At 38.8% G+C, this 16,294-nt stretch overlaps 1 protein-coding gene across 1 annotated transcript in view; it reads right to left on the reverse strand.

Moving 5' to 3' along the window:
* ldah (lipid droplet associated hydrolase) overlaps positions 1-16,294 on the reverse strand; it is a 47,568-nt gene that overhangs the window by 10,964 nt on the left and 20,310 nt on the right. Inside the window, exon 5 of the mRNA XM_046855415.1 lies at positions 10,211-10,451. Within this exon, the coding sequence (XP_046711371.1) occupies positions 10,211-10,451 (241 nt within the window). The remainder of the gene's footprint in view (positions 1-10,210; positions 10,452-16,294) is intronic.

Here is a 16,294-nt window from a genome sequence, read left to right on the forward strand (position 1 = left end):
TAGGGAGATGTGTGTGCCAGTCTTGGGGCAGTGATGAGCGAGACATCCCCTGGTCTATCTCACTTATCTCTAGGGGGGTGTCTGGACTCGGGGGTTTGGCAGGACATAGCATTCCAGCCCAATTTACACGTCCTCACACATGCACCCAGTTAAGATCAGAAAGAAGACGCAAAGGAGACACAAATGCATATGCACTGACTCATCTAGAGAATTCAGCTAGGGCACACCAATGTAGTGACAAACTGAAAAATTCATTGAATTTCTGTGCTGCACCTTTACCCAAAAACAGGACTGGAATCTAATGATCAGTAACTATTACACTTCACTTTACTCATACTGCAGAAACATGTAAATAAATACACATTAAACCTAAAAAGAATGTAAACCTTTCAATGTTCTGTGTGCCACTTACATGGTACATTAATATTTTCAAGCTCATACACGCACACACTCGCACATGCACACGCAAACACCCGCATGCATGCACTAATGCACACACACACACCTTTTGAAGTAATTTCACTAACAAATCTAATAATCTAGATAAAGCATGTTGTATCAACCTTTGGGTCTAACCATCTCCTTAACCCATGCCAGGGAATTTAGGGCATAAATCTGGAGCCCTCCAGGTCAGGGTGCCAACCCATCACAGGGCAAAATAACAAACAAACTACAGACAAATGGCGATTAGTCTACAAGTCATGAGAAGGAAATGAGAGTATCTGAAGGAAACCCTAAAATACGGGGATAATAATGTATTAATTTAGTTTTTAATTAAAAAAAAAAGCGTAGTAGTGATTTCCAAAACATTGGATTGTAACAGATCCAAAACCTGCTCAATGAAAATAAAAAAAAATGGATATTGCTTTGTTGATTTTTTTATTTTTTGACTGGTGGGGACCAGTCAGATGTCCCACAAAGTCAAAACTCTCAAGTATTCCTAACCATGTGGGGACATTTGATGCCCATTAAGACACTACACAACAACAGTAGTAGTAATAATAGTAGTAGTAATAGTTGAAGTGCAAGTAGTATTAGTAGAAGTAATAGTATTAGTAGTAATAGTAGAAATGGTGGTGGTAGTGGAAGTAGAAATAACAGTATTTTGTAGTAGTAGTAGTAGTACTTGTAAGAGAAGAATTTCAGACAGCTGTCTGTCTGCTTTTGTGAACCACATTGACTGTTTTATGTCGCTGTTCTTCCTCATTTTGCTTCGATAAAATAAAAATGAACTTGATGAACCAGACAGTTTTACCCTCCTTTTTTTAGTTCAATAACACATGTCTTGAAAGAAAACCAGAAAACTGGTGCAACACAGTGCAGATTTTTCTTCCACCAGACAGAACCCAAGGTGGGTGGGCAAACTCTGCAGTACCTCATACAGAATTATACTGCCGTTTAGAGAAAAGCAACTGCATGAAAAAACAGAAATAAACATGACTTTCATTACGTCGAATTTGAGGGATTTATCCATCATCGCATTTTAATTGTGGATTAAATCTAATTTGCGAGTGCTGGGGGAAAGGTTTGTGGTTTTTCTCCATGAGAAATAACACCTGTGGTCAAGAAATCCATAGTGACCTGGCTACACAATACTGCAACCACATCCTTCATTTAGCTAGAATATACCTGGCCTCTGATCGGTGCTAGATCATTTTTAATGCTTGTTACAAAATTCAATTCAATTCAATTCAATTAATTTTTATTTGTATAGCGCTTTTAACAATGAACATTGTCTCAAAGCAGCTTTACACAGATAATGTGGTGATTAAAAGTAAATATGTTCTTTGCAAGTACGTTTGTCCCTGATGAGCAAAATGCATTTATATTTAAGAAATAAAGTTACATAAAGATATTACAAAAAGATATTACTACTACCACGAATAACACAACAAATGAAAAACAACACTGGAGGAATGTTGGACTGGTCTCTTCAGAGTGGATATTTCTTACATTTCAACATTAATGTCTTGACTAGGGATTGAAGCAAAACCTCAATATCATTCAATAAAACCGTTCATAAACCAATCCACAGCATGGAAAATCAGGAATCTGGTCAGCTACGATATGATGTTCTAGAGTTACTTCAAAACAGCTAACATATTTCAGCCTCTGTATGACTTTCATTTTTTTGATCATTTTATTGCCCTCGGCTTTCTATTCAATGCTTTTCAACCAAGAAAGGTTTCATCTTTAAACAGTTACATGCCTGAACTCTCGCTAAGGTGACACCTACATTCGGTAATGTGCCTATATTCCTTCCTTACAAACTTGGCCACTATTATCAGGTGAAGTTCACATATGAAGTTAATATAATATGCACTGTGTTGTGTAAAGTAAAAAAAAAAAAATCTAAGCTTATCTTACATAAAAATAAATCTTACATTTTGCTCTGATGTTTTGTTGCATTCTGCTCAAATCTTGTTAAGCAATAGATATATGCTCCACCAGACAAGATTTGGTTTCCTTCTACTGAATTAAATGACTCTTTTGAGCCACTCTCATAAGAGACAACAGTATTATACTTCAACTTAAGGTGGCTAGCAAACCAAAATTAGCAGTGGCCAGATTTATTTAGAGTTATTTAAGTAAATGTAATAAGTTAAAATAAATAAATAAATAAATAGATATAGTAGTTGGAATTATAGTTGTGTATATATATATATATATATATATATATATATATATATATATATATATATATATACACATACATACACACACACAAATATAACAACTGTATAAAATATTTTTGTGCACTAAAACATAAGTAAAAAAAATGGATAATAATCATAAAAATCTTTCAATGGAAGGCTAATATGTCTTTATTTTAATGTAACAAGAAAGTGTTCTTTCCCTGGTTTCCAGGTGTCTGGAAAAGGAAAAGGAAATAATCTGCAGCCAGTCTGTTGAAAATGCCAAATAGGAAGTGTATAGCCTTCATGACCGGACTGCAGGTCAGGCCAATGTTAACTATGTTTCTCTCTGGTGATGGGAAACGAATGTTTAGCAATCGTACTCGGATTTCATACTCTCGCATTCCCAAAAAATGCAAGGCCGAAAGGTGAGAGAAAATGTGAAAGAGTTTGTATCCCCATGATAATTCAACAGAGTGTGAAAAGAAATAAAGGAGTAAAAAAGCTAAAAAGGGGTAATAGTATTAGTTGATCTACTTGATGATAGAGACATCTTAATATCTGTATTCTTTAGAGAGGCTGCTCTCATTAATTCATGTCAGGCCCTGATGTCTGCTTGGCATGTACTGTGTGCATGTTTCACTTGCAGTTAATATGAGACCATCGACAATCCCAAGTCTCTAAGGAAAGGGATTTTCGAACAAATAAATTCTGAAAAGTACCCAGGAAGTTCCATTTAATCGCAACATGCTTTCTTAATTAAGTCTGTCAACTTGCCATTAATTATGTGTGTAATGCAAAACAGAATGAGAGAAAGAGCAGCTTTTCATTTGCAAATGAAGACCAGCGCTTAGTTTTCAGCTATGATACGTGTGCACACAAACACACAGGTTAAAATATTATTTAAAACCTATAGAGCTTTTGAAGGATAGCCTGCTTTTTTAACCTTTAAGCCTAAAAAAAAAACCTGTACACCTGTTCATTCATGCAGTTATCTAATTGGGACAATACAACATCAAAACATCGAACACTAGTCCGGGGGAAAGCAATGGAATAGTTATATATATAAAACCCAAAACCCAGCCATTATGGTTGCACAGTTGAGGAGAATGGTAGATATGTTGTGTGTTCAGAAGACCAAGTGGAAAGGGAGTTGGGCCAGGAACATTGGAGGTGGGCTTGTTAGATAAAGTGGTAGAAGGTGTACCTAGGAAAGAACGATTGTTGAATTAATGTAGGTGAAGGGAACAAAGGTGATGAAGGGGTGATGGCTAGGTATAGCCTTAAGGAGAGGGATCTGGAAGGGCAGATGATGGTAGATTTTGCTAAAAGGATGGAAATTGCAGTGGTAAATACTTATTTTAAGAAGAAGGAGAATCATAGGGTGATGTGGAGGAAGGTGCACACAGGTGGACTATGTTCTATGTAGGAGATGCAACCTGAAAGATATTGGCCATCAGTTGGTGGTCTGTAGGATGGCTTTGGAGGTGAAGACGAAAAGGAGGAGTGTGAGGTATAAAAGAAGAATAAAGATGGTGGAAACTGAAGGAACAAGACTGTAGTGTGAGATTCAGGAAAGAGGTCAGACAGGGGCTCGGTGGTGGTGAAGAGGTGCTGAAAGATTGGGTAGGAAAAGTAGGCAGGAGTACAAGTAGATGCGGAAGCAGGTGAAGAGGGATGTGGTGAAAGCTAAAGAAAAGGCATATGAGGCGCTGTATGAGAAGTTGGACACTAAGGTAGGAAAAAACGATTTGTACCAATTGGCCAGAAAAAGGGCCGAGCTGGAAAGGATGTGCTGCAAGTTAGAGTAATAAAGGATGGAGATGGAAATGTGTTGACTAGTGAGGAGAGTGTGTTAAGAAGATGGAAGGATTATTTTGAACAGCTAATGAATGAAGAAAATTAAAGAGATAGAGAGAGCGAGACAATGTTGGATGGTGTGGAGATGGTGAAGCAGGAAGTAGATAGGATTAGTAAGGAGTAAGAGTAGTGATTAAGAGGATAAAGAGTGGAAAGTTGGTAGAACCAGATGACATACCATTAGAAGCATGGAGATGTTTAGGAGAGATGGAAGTAGAGTTTTTAACAAGATTGTTTAACAAGATTTTGGAAGGTGAGAGGATGCCTGTGGAATGGAGTAGGAGTGTGCTGGTACCAATTTTTAAGAATAAAGAAGATGTGTAAACCTGCAGTAACTACAGGGGGATAAAGTTGATCAGTCACACCATGAAGTTATGGGAACGAGTAGTGGAAGCCAGGCTGAGAGAAGAGGTGACCATCTGCGAGTAACAGTATGGTTTCATGCTGACGAAGAGCACCACAGACATTTTTATTTTATTTGCCTTAAGAATGTTGATAGAAGTAAAGAGAAGGTCAGAAGGAATTGCATTGTGTGTTTGTGGATTTAGAGAAAGCGTACAACAGAGTGCCGAGAGAGAAGTTGTGGTATTGTATGAGGAAGTCTGGATTGTCAGAGAAGTATGTGAGGGTGGTGCAGAACATGTATGAGGACAGTGTGACAGCAGTGAAGTGTGCAGTACTAACAACAGACTGGTTTAAGGTGGAGGTTGGATTGCATCAATAATCGGCTCTGAGCCCTGTCTTGTTTGCAGTGGTGATGGACAGGTTGATGGACGAGGTCAGACAGGAGTCTCCATGGACTATGATGTTTGCGAATTATATTGTGATTTGTGGTGAAAGTAGGGAGCAGGTTGAGAAGAGCCTGGAGAGGTGGAGGTACACGCTGGAGAGAAGGGGAATGAAAGTCAGTAGGAGTAAACAGAGTACATGTGTGTGAATGAGAGGGAGGGCAGTGGAGTGGTGCAGTTGTAGGGAGAAGAGGTGGTGAGGGTGGAGGAGTTCAGGTACCTGGGGTTACCAGGTAGATAAGTAAAGAAAAGTGTTAGGGAAGTGAAGAAAAGAGTGCAGGCAGGGTGAAGTGGGTGCAGAAGAGTGGCAAAAGTGATTTGTGATAGAAGAGTATCTGCAAGAGTGAAAGGAAAGTTTATAGGACTGTGGTGAGACCTGCGATATTGTATGGTTTAGACACAGTGGCATTGAGTAAAAGACAGGAGGTGGAGCTGGAGGGAGCAGAACTAAAGATGTTGAGGTTTTTGTTGGGAGTGACGACGATGGACAGGATTAGAAATTTTGTAATAATAATAACAATATAATAAAATAATTTAATATCTGTATTCTTTAAAAAATAAAATAATAATAAAAGTTTATTAGAGGGACAGTGCAGGTAGGACATTTTGGGGACAAAGTGAGAGAGTCCCGATTGAGATGGTTTGGACATGAGCAGAGGAGGACATGGTGTATATCGGCAGGAGAATACAGAGGATGGAGCCGCCAGGAAGGAGAAAAAGAGGAAGGCCAAGGAGGAGGTTAATGGATATGGTGAAGGAAGACATGCAGGTAGTTGGTTTGAAAGAGGCAGATGTAGAGGACAGAGTAGTATGGAGACGGATGATCCGCTGTGGCAACCCCTAAAGGAAGCAGCCGAAAAAAAAGGAGGAAAAAAATAAAATAAATAAATAATAATAAAAAAATTATATATATATATATATATATATATATATATATATATATATATATATATATATATATATATATATATATATATAGTTATAGTTATATATATAAAACGTATCTGCACATTTTTATCTAATCTAAATATACCTTAAATTAATATTTTTTAGGCTTTTAATGACTACAATTCTCTCATACTGACCACTGGATGTTTAACATTTACATTTACATTTGCGGCATTTATCAGACGCCCTTATCCAGAGCAACGCACAAAAGTGCTTTAAATCTCTAGTAATGAATAAATCTACACTGGTACGCAAGATTACAAACTTAATATCAATATAACTCGAATTCTACAAACTTGGAAAGTGCTAATTTAGGTATTTAACAAAGAGGTAGGTCTTCAGTCGTCGCTTGAAGATAATCAGGGACTCTGCTGTACGGACATCTAGGGGAAGTTCATTCCACCACCTCGGTGCCAAAACAGAGAAGAGCCTTGAAGTGTACTTACCTCTCATTCTGAGAGAAGGTGGTACCAGTCGAGCAGTGCTGGAGGATCTCAGACAGCGTGGTGCAGTGCGAGATGTGATGAGGTCACTGAGGTAAGATGGTGCTGGTCCATTTTTGGCCTTGTAGGCAAGCATCATTGTTTTGAATCTGATACGTGCTTTAGAGGTCACAGAAGTGGAGGGGCCGATTGTCAGTGCTCAGAGGGGCCGATTGTCAGTGCTCAGACCATACGCTGCACACTGAAACAAGTCGGTTTGCAAAGTCTACAAACAGTTTACTGAAGACAACCTGTACATGAGCATGAATTACTGGAACCATATTCTGTGGTCTGATGAGACAGATAAACTTGTTTGGCTCTGATTGTGGCAACGCCCTGGTGAGAAGTACTAAGAAAATTGTGTCTTGCCTACAGTCATGCATGGTGGTGGTAGCATCATGGTCTAGGGCTGCGTGAGTGCTGCTGGTACTGGGCAGCTGTGGTTCCAACATGTACTGTGCTATCTGAAGCCAAACATGATGCTCTCCTTTTAGAAACTGGGCCGAATGGCAGTTTTCCAACATAAAAAGGCTCACAAACACCCCGCCAAGATGACAACTGCCTTGCTGAGGAAGCTTAAGATGAATGTGATGGTGTGGCTAAATATGTCTCCATGTGTAAAAGCCCCACGTGCCTAACATCCAGCAGCTACGTTATGTCATTATGAAGGAGGGAAGAGGATCCCAGCAACAACCTGTGCAGCTCTGGTGAGTTCCATGCCCAGCAGGATTAAGGCAGTGCTAGATATGGTGCCTACACAGAATACTGACAAAAATGTCTGTATGTTGAATTATTTTTCAGAGATCGGTAAATCTACATGGTTACACAAGATGCATCTATATATATACAAGCTGCATACATACACACACATATATATATATATATATATATATATATATATATATATATATATATATATATATACATACACACATACGCATACACATGCTATTAATCATTAGCACTATATATACACACGTGTATTTTGCAGTCAATTTTCTCAATGAGCAAGACTGCATGTACAGTGGGACAAAAAAGTATTTAGTCAGCCACCAATTGCAAGTTCTCCCACTTAAAAAGATGAGGGGGCCTGTAATTTTCATCATTTGTCTCTCATTTCTTCAACTATGAGAGACAAAATGAGAAAAGAAAAATCCCGAAAATCACATTGTCTGATTTTTAAAGTATTTATTTGCAAATTATGGTGGAAAATTAGTATTTGGTCAATAACAAAAGTTCATCTCAATACTTTGTTATTTACCCTTTGTTGGCAATGACAGGGATCAAATGTTTCCTGTACGTCTCCACAAGGTTTTTACACACTGTTGCTGGTAGTTTGGCCCATTCCTCCATGCAGATCTCCTCTAGAGCAGTGATGTTTTGGGGCTGTCGCTGGGCAACACGGATTTTCAACTCCCTCCAAAGATTTTCTATGGGGTTGAGATCTGGAGACTGGCTAGGCCATTTCAGGATATTGAAATGCTTTTTACGAAGCCACTTCTTCGTTGCCGGGGCGGTGTGTTTGGAATCATTGTCATACTGAAAGACCCAGCCACGTTTCATCTTCAATGCCCTTGCTGATGAAAGGAGGTTTTCAAAAATCTCACGATACATGGCCCCATTTATTCTTTCCTTTACACAGATCAGTCGTCCTGGTCCCGTTGCAGAAAAACAGCCCCAAAGCATAATGTTTCCACCCCCATGCTTTACAGTTGGTATGGTGTTCTTTGGATGCAACTCAGCATTCTTTCTCCTCCAAACATGACAAGTTGAGTTTTTACCAAGAAGTTTTATTTTGGTTTCATCTGACCATATGAAATTCCCCAATCCTCTTCTGGATAATCCAAATGCTCTCTAGCAAACTTCAGACCTGGACATGTACTGGCTTAAGCAGGGGGGATTTGAGTCCCTGGCGGCGTAGTGTGTTACTGATGGTAGCCTTTGTTACTTTGGTCCCAGCTCTCTGCAGGTCATTCACTAGGTCCCCCGTGTGGTTCTGGGATTTTTGCTCGCCGTTCTTGTGATCATTTTGACCCCACGGGGTGAGATCTTGCGTGGAGCCCCAGATCGAGGGAGATTATCAGTGGTCTTGTATGTTTTCCATTTTCTAATAATTGCTCCCACAGTTGGTTTCTAAACACCAAACTACTTACCTATTGCAGATTCGGTCTTCCCAGCCTGGTGCAGGTCTACAATTTTGTTTCTGGTGTCCTTTGACAGCTCTTTGGTCTTGGACATAGTGGAGTTTGGAGTCTGACTGTTTGAGGTTGTGGACAGGTGTCTTTAATACTGATAACGAGTTCAAACAGGTGTCATTAATACAGCTAACAAGTGGAGGACAGAGGAGACTCTTAAAGAAGAAGTTACAGGTCTGTGAGAGGCAGAAATCTTGCTTTTTTGTAGGTGACCAAACACTTATTTTCCACCATAATTTGCAAATAAATTCTTTAAAAATCAGACAATGTAATTTTCGGGATTTTTTTTTCTCATTTTGTCTCTCATAGTTGAAGTCTACCTATGATAAAAATTACAGGCTTCTCTAATCTTTGTAAGTGGGAGATCTTGCACAATTGGTACACTGTACGTATATATAGTGCTAATGATTAAAAGCATGCATCTTATTGCATTTGGTTGCAAAGTCTCTCACTAGAAACATAGAGAGGAGGACAATGAAAGAGAGCGAGAGAAAAAGAATAAATGAGTGAGAAAAAGAAAGAGAGAGACGCTTATAGGGTCCACCGAGGCCCCTTTGGCACAGCCTCTCAATCCATCACAGTATCAATCATCCACCTCCCTGGACAGACAGGGAAAACACTCTGACTTTCGCAGAGACAAAAAGAAATAAGAGCCATGCAGATCTGCTTCCCTTAAAAGAGTAGGTTTATAATTACCCCTCCTCACAACAATATATCTGTGTCATTACCTGAGCAAATATGGAAAGCTCTGGAGATAAGACTTCAAATAAATAAAACCATGCACTTTGGGAGTTGGAAATACTGCTCACTTGGCTGTCACTCAAATGCTGATTTCATTTATGTAGACTATCCTATGAATCAGCATCAACTGTAGTAATAAGGGATAAAAAAAATGTGTAAAGAAAAGAATTTGTGTTACTATTAAAAGCAATGCTGAAACATGGTTATTAGACTTTACTGGGGTCTGTTCATGAGTAAATGCCTAGCTGTCTTTAATACTGTTGTCCCTGAGTAATCACAAGATAGATGAGCTACAGCATCCAAATAACGATACTACATTTCACCACCGTAAAAAACTTTATCGCCGCAGATGGTTGGAGAATGTCCCTCCAACGTTCGCTAATAAATAAAACAGGGTCAACGTATAAAGGATATCTATGTCAGGAACAACTGTATAGAATTTAAAAAACAGATTTCCCAAGTGCTCTTACTTGGCAAGACTCTTGCTTGAGTGATACTGCAATGACAACCAAAAAAAACATCAATCATTCAGTGGTAAGAGGTGGAAAGGACTGACTCACCAGCACAGTCTACGTTGATCAAGCTGAGGGTGGCGGAGACGCAGGAGGTGTCTAGAGAGCGCATGTTCCTCAGTACCAGCTGCACCATGCCAGCCTTTAACTTCTCAGGCAGGAGAGAGAGCAGGAAGATGGGCAAGTAGGCGATGTAGCGCAGATGGCACAGCACAGGAGTCATGACCTTGCCTTGTGGACTAGAGGACATGCGCTCAATTGTGGGGAACAGCAGCACGGACTTCATCACCTGACAACGGGACAGAGTGTAAGTTTATGTTAGACACATTGCAGATTATTTTTGATATTTCAAGGGTCCATCATTCATTTTGGATTCCATTTAGACATGTTATGAAATAATCATAGGAATTTTATTGTGATCTACTATTATATCACACTACTGTGTTTTAAACTATTAGTAGTATATTTTTTATATATATATTATCTGGCAACTGTTTAATCCCTGTTATTTTTTTCTTTTTTAATAAAACTTCTTATAATGCCTTGGGAATGAAATAAGAGAACTTAGAGGCTTTATCATAGTATGCCAAAAGCAGATTTGTCCAAAATTCATAGCCCGTGTTTCTTGCTTTATGTCCAAAAAGTTTTTAGCAGCGCAAAGACGTGCTCTAATACAGCTGCCCTTATGAAGGCAAGATAGATTAGCTGAATTCTAGAGAGGGAAAAAAAAAATATCAGTGGCTCGACAAAACTATGAGTAAAGAGCACTAGTCTATTGAATCACAAAAACAGATTATTAAAACAGGTTTTGGGCCTAAAAAAAGGTCTCTCTGTAGCAATAATATCAGTTTACATTCCTGGGATTCATTTGCTCTTGCTCTCCACATTAACTGAACCACATGTACTTCAGCAGGGAAAAAAAGTAGAGCAATAGATTGACTTGTGCTGCAAAAGATGCTACAGGTGGTTTCTTACACATTATAATGTCATTATGATGCCATTACCTTGCACCCGACAGATAAAGTCATTTTAAAGCTGCCCGTTTAGTGAGCAAAATATGCATCTACCGTGATTTGTTTAATATGAAACTGATAAGAGTCAGAACCACAGAGGATGAGAGTGTGAGAGAAAGGGAGCGAGAACGAGCGAAAGAAAGAGAGGGACTTCCAGAAACAGGAAGCACCTGTCTCTGTTTGGCCATTGACTAAAAAGCAGCTCAACTCATTCAGTAAGACAAAGTGAACGTGCTTCGTCTGCCTTCGCAAAGCTTTTGCAGTCGGGCCAAGTATTTTTTCAATGAAACTATACAGTGCAATATCCATTCCCTTGAGCAAAATATCAAATAGCCAGCCACATGTAACGCCAGATGTAATTTATTCATTGTCAAACCAATTTCAAGCGCAGATACTGCTGCTAGTCGGAACAGACATCGGATTTGACTTATAGCACAACATCTGTTAGCTGTCTGATACAAACAATAGAACGCTCAGGCCCCCAATGCATGTCCCAGTAAAACTGTTGATTTAGGATCTGTTTCTACTGATCCATATATCTATCCTCTGTGGGAAGATGAAAAAACCTGGTGAAATCAAAATTATTAAATACATCCTTTTTGTGGACATTTATTACCAACTGTTTTACTGTCCTAAGGCAAATAAACTATAGGATAAAGTAAATCATGTGGTGCAATTACCAGCATTACGCACTTGTAACAGCATGATATATCTAGAGCAATAATCCATCTATTATTAAAATCAAGCCTTTTTTCTATTGGAAAATAAACTGAATGTAGTAAATTAATAAATAAAAAAACACCACAGACTAAACATGAATGACGCTCGACTTCCTGAAGTCCCACGGTGATGCAAGTGAATGTTCACACCTGCATCCTGTTCACTACACTTCTTAGTAAAGGTGTCAGCAGACTCTCCCTCTTGCTGTGAGCCTCCTATTTTTATTTAATTTTCTTATTTTTTGTAATCTACAACGATTTCTTATAACCAAACTGGATGTTTAAGTTATGCAGAGAAATGGAGAGAAAAAGAGAGATTCACAGAGAAAAAGAGAGATAGAGAGAGAGAGAGAGAGAGAGAGAGTACATATGAACAGGTGATATTTGATGTGTAGTACTGGGTTTGATGAAAACCAGCTCCTTTTTATGCAGGTCACAGGAATGGAACTCTGGGAGGGGTTCTTTAATCAGCAAAACAGACAGCCAGTCACCCGCTCCCTTTCTCTGTCTCTCACACACACATGCCTCAGACTAACGTTGAAAAACGACACACTTTCTTACCCACTCACTCTTCTCAACAGATAAACAAATGCTTGCTTTATTTGTCACCACCAGCATCTGCAGGAGACGAGCTGAACAATGTTCAGGCTCGTTTTTACTCAGCACTGACCACATGGCCTAATATCTGGGCGGTGCAGCATTACGTAGTTTCCTTTCTAGATCTTCAGAGAGAGGCACGTCTGAGGTACTGCACTACCTCTAAGGACTACACGGTTTGTGGGCAAGCATGCAAGCCTATGTACCATAAAGACAAAACATCCAGTCGGTGTAATTTAAATAAGTAGTGTATAAGTGGCATTACATTGCCACATAAAAGTCTTTTCCAGCTCACATCTAAGGTGCACATCTGACTACGTACCCTGTATTTCAGGGGGCCATTAAGACCTTAAAAATTTCCCTAATTCTTTACACAGAACGACGTAAAATAATTTAAAATCGAATCCATAAAATAATTTAAAATCAGTATGTCGAATGTGCCTTAACCAATCGCCTTACGTTTTACTCACTCAAAGTTTGGAAAGCCTTTAAACACTTTTCTGCCTAATTTATCCCTCGTATTTGAAAAGAAAGGTAAAAGAATGTTTAAAACAGACAGAAATAATCATGGAATGTGCAAGTGGTCATTCGTATACTGAAATTGGCTAAAGGTCTGACCAGTCTGTAGCGTGTTAAGCAAATTGAACTATTTGGGTTTTTAAAACCTGGAGTGTATTGGGGCAGTAACTCGAGCCAGCTATATAGTGTAATGTTTATGCTTTTACTTGGCACACACACTGACTGTAATGATGTTTTATTTAAGTGAATTATGAAGTAATGCCAACACTTTTGGACCTCAACCCTGTCTGCCCTAACCTTTACTCCATGAATGGAGGCCCACCCAATGTGCCGCGATACAGATACACACACTCTCAGGAAGCGGCAGACACATTTTTGTGTCGGAGGAATTTTTGGGGACGTGCCATTGTTCCACTAAGGCTAATGACACAACTTGTTGAGTTCTTTCCTTTAAACATTTGTAAGATTTCCATTACCTCTCCCAGATAACGACTCCATTTAAACATTTAAAACACTATTATCTTTTATTTAACAGACTTCAGTACACCAATTGTCCAAGACCACTTTAAAAACAATCCATGTTCCAAGACAATATCAAAATTTCCTCTTTTAGCCTTTTAGCCCGAGTCAAATTGCTGTCAAAATAACAATCTCCGGTTTCGAAATTATGTCTGGCTATATACTCATCCAGATAAAGATCCTTTACCATAGGAAATAAACTATATATGATGCTTTTCCTGTGCTTTAGCATGCAAGCAAACAGCCAGGACCTACTACATCAACAAAACCCGACTGCAAAACAAATTTGGCTGCTCAAAGTACCATTTTTTACTTGAGTGGATTGTTTGTATATTTTGATTAAGCAGGCTAAAGTGTAAGGGAGAGTTCACGTAGCGATGCGGGCACAAGTTCAATGTGCGCATCGTCAAAAATGGTTGAATTAGCATGATGAAAACCAACGATGCACCATTTTCCCATCCTTACTTGCCGTATACAAGGCCTGCGGAAGATACACGGTTTGATCGCGCATATAAATAAAGTGAAAACCAAATGTAGATGCTTGTACACATCTGTTTATATTTATCTATGAAGAACATGGTGGGTAATTATCCTGCATTCTGTAGGTGGCTAAATCTCAATTTTATACATGAAACCTCAAAATTCTCAAATATTTCTTCGTGCAAAATGTAATGATAACCGATTTACAAGAACCCAAACAGTATAAAAAAATAAGTTATTATTCTGCTGACAGAACATCACCAGAAGTAATAATAAACTGAAAATCAATGTCTAAAGAAACTTAAACTGTACATTTTACTTCAGACTTTTAAATCAAATAAACTGTCATTCAAGACACAGATGATGGAATGATTTCTCAGCTTGCGCACCGACCCCCTGCAAAAATCGCTGCTATGCTCAGGGACACGGTTAAAAAAAAAAAAAAAAAAATTTCCTTGTTGGGTTTTCTTCTCATAACACTCGGTCTATCTGAGAAACGTCTGCTGTGCGCTCCGAGTTGTTCATTAGACCAGCTGGAGTCTAAACATTCACCTCAGAGTCTTAGAATGGGCAGAAATCCCAACAATGCTGAGCAGGCTGGAGTTACACAATTTAAGCACACATGTGCAGCAGACCAGAGAGGATATTCGTTCTGTCGACTAACCTCGAGCTTTCTAAGACAAACATGTCCATAACAATGTCTAGTAGCAGTCAGTCAAAGTGACTGGACAAAGTGCTGATGAGTATTTACACCAGTTCAGTCACCTTGCCATTTTAAATTACCCGCATGACAGTAATCCTTCAGAAACACAGTCTATAGACAAGGGCCAATCAACAGTATGAAGGAACTGATGAATTTGTGCATGACTTTGGTGTATCAGAGCAATCTCAGTATTGATATCGTTAGCCGGGTCATTTTTCACTGACTGGGCCGGAAGCCATACTCACGCTGCTCCCAGGTACAAGCTGAAAAATTATGCCACCTGTCTACTTCAGAAGAAAAGCGGTTCAAGACCTGCTATTGCCTCTCCAGACCTCAGCACAGCCCTTTACTCTAGCCCACATAGTTAAAGCCTAAAAGAACAGGAGTTTCTGATTATCACATATCATACATAATCACTCTGTTGCATTTTTTGGCAGCCTACAATCTCCAGCAGTGAGGGAAGTATTTTTGTTCTTTTTTATATTCTCTTTTTTTTTTTATCCCTGTGTAGACATTATATGTCACGGCTTCAGAATGGTTTGGGTATAACCTGGTCCAAAAAAGAAACTAACAGCCAATAGGGCACACTCCAAAAAATAATAAACGCTAGCAAAACAGGAATTCAATCGCTTGCTACACTATTAAGCATGTTAGGAATATGTGCACTAGATGGACTTTAGATATGGATACAGTATATATTTCCTTATATCAAGTTTTCCAAGAATAGAAGTGCACACATTTCTGAAACATGCTTTACAAGTTATTATATTATGAAATGAGTAGGGACTTTAAACGTTCGGTGGAGAATTATGATATTGTTCTTGTCCGTTATTATCAGTTATATGCACATCTGTATAAGGCCCTTGAGTGGAATGAAAAATTTCTAAACAACAAAACAGGGGACTGAAAAAGACAGGAAGTTAAGAACGAGGTAAGAGACAGGGGGAAATAAAACGCAAAGCCTTGAAAATAAAAATCACAAAGTACACATCTCAGTAGAAAAAACTAATTCAGTTCTTTTACACCTTATTTAATCATTCGACCTTCTGTACAGCAGGCACAAGAGACCAGAACTTTCTTATTATCTTGTTCACCAATGGCATCTCAGACCACTTCTAATCCGTACTGTACGTAGTCCTGCTCATGTTTTGCTGAAAGTTTAAACCATGCCAGACGCACACATTAGTAAAGCAGTCTACGGAGACTCAGCAGACAGGGCCAAGAAATCTCAAGCAGAGCTAGTCATTATTTACATGCTTTAATAAAGAGAAGCAGGCCGAATGAGCAAACAATAGCCTCTAGAGACAGCTGTGAGTCACTGAGCGAAATCTGCTCTTCCAGCGTAGACTTATTCTGGCTTCAGCTTTAAAAGAGAGAGAAAGAAAATAGAATCCATTTAATCATGGTAAAAGCAGGTTGTCTTCTGTGGTTTAGACAATCAGGGCTTTAATAATCAGATTTAAAAAAATAATGCCCAGACAGGTAAATATCAGTCAAAAATTTAAATAAAAAATAAAACAACAAAACCACATTACATAGCAAAACAATAAGAATAGGATCTCAGTGTATGTCTAATACACAT

Source organism: Silurus meridionalis, chromosome 8, assembly GCF_014805685.1.
Source record: "Silurus meridionalis isolate SWU-2019-XX chromosome 8, ASM1480568v1, whole genome shotgun sequence".
In the NCBI taxonomy this organism is placed as follows: Eukaryota; Metazoa; Chordata; class Actinopteri; order Siluriformes; family Siluridae; genus Silurus; species Silurus meridionalis.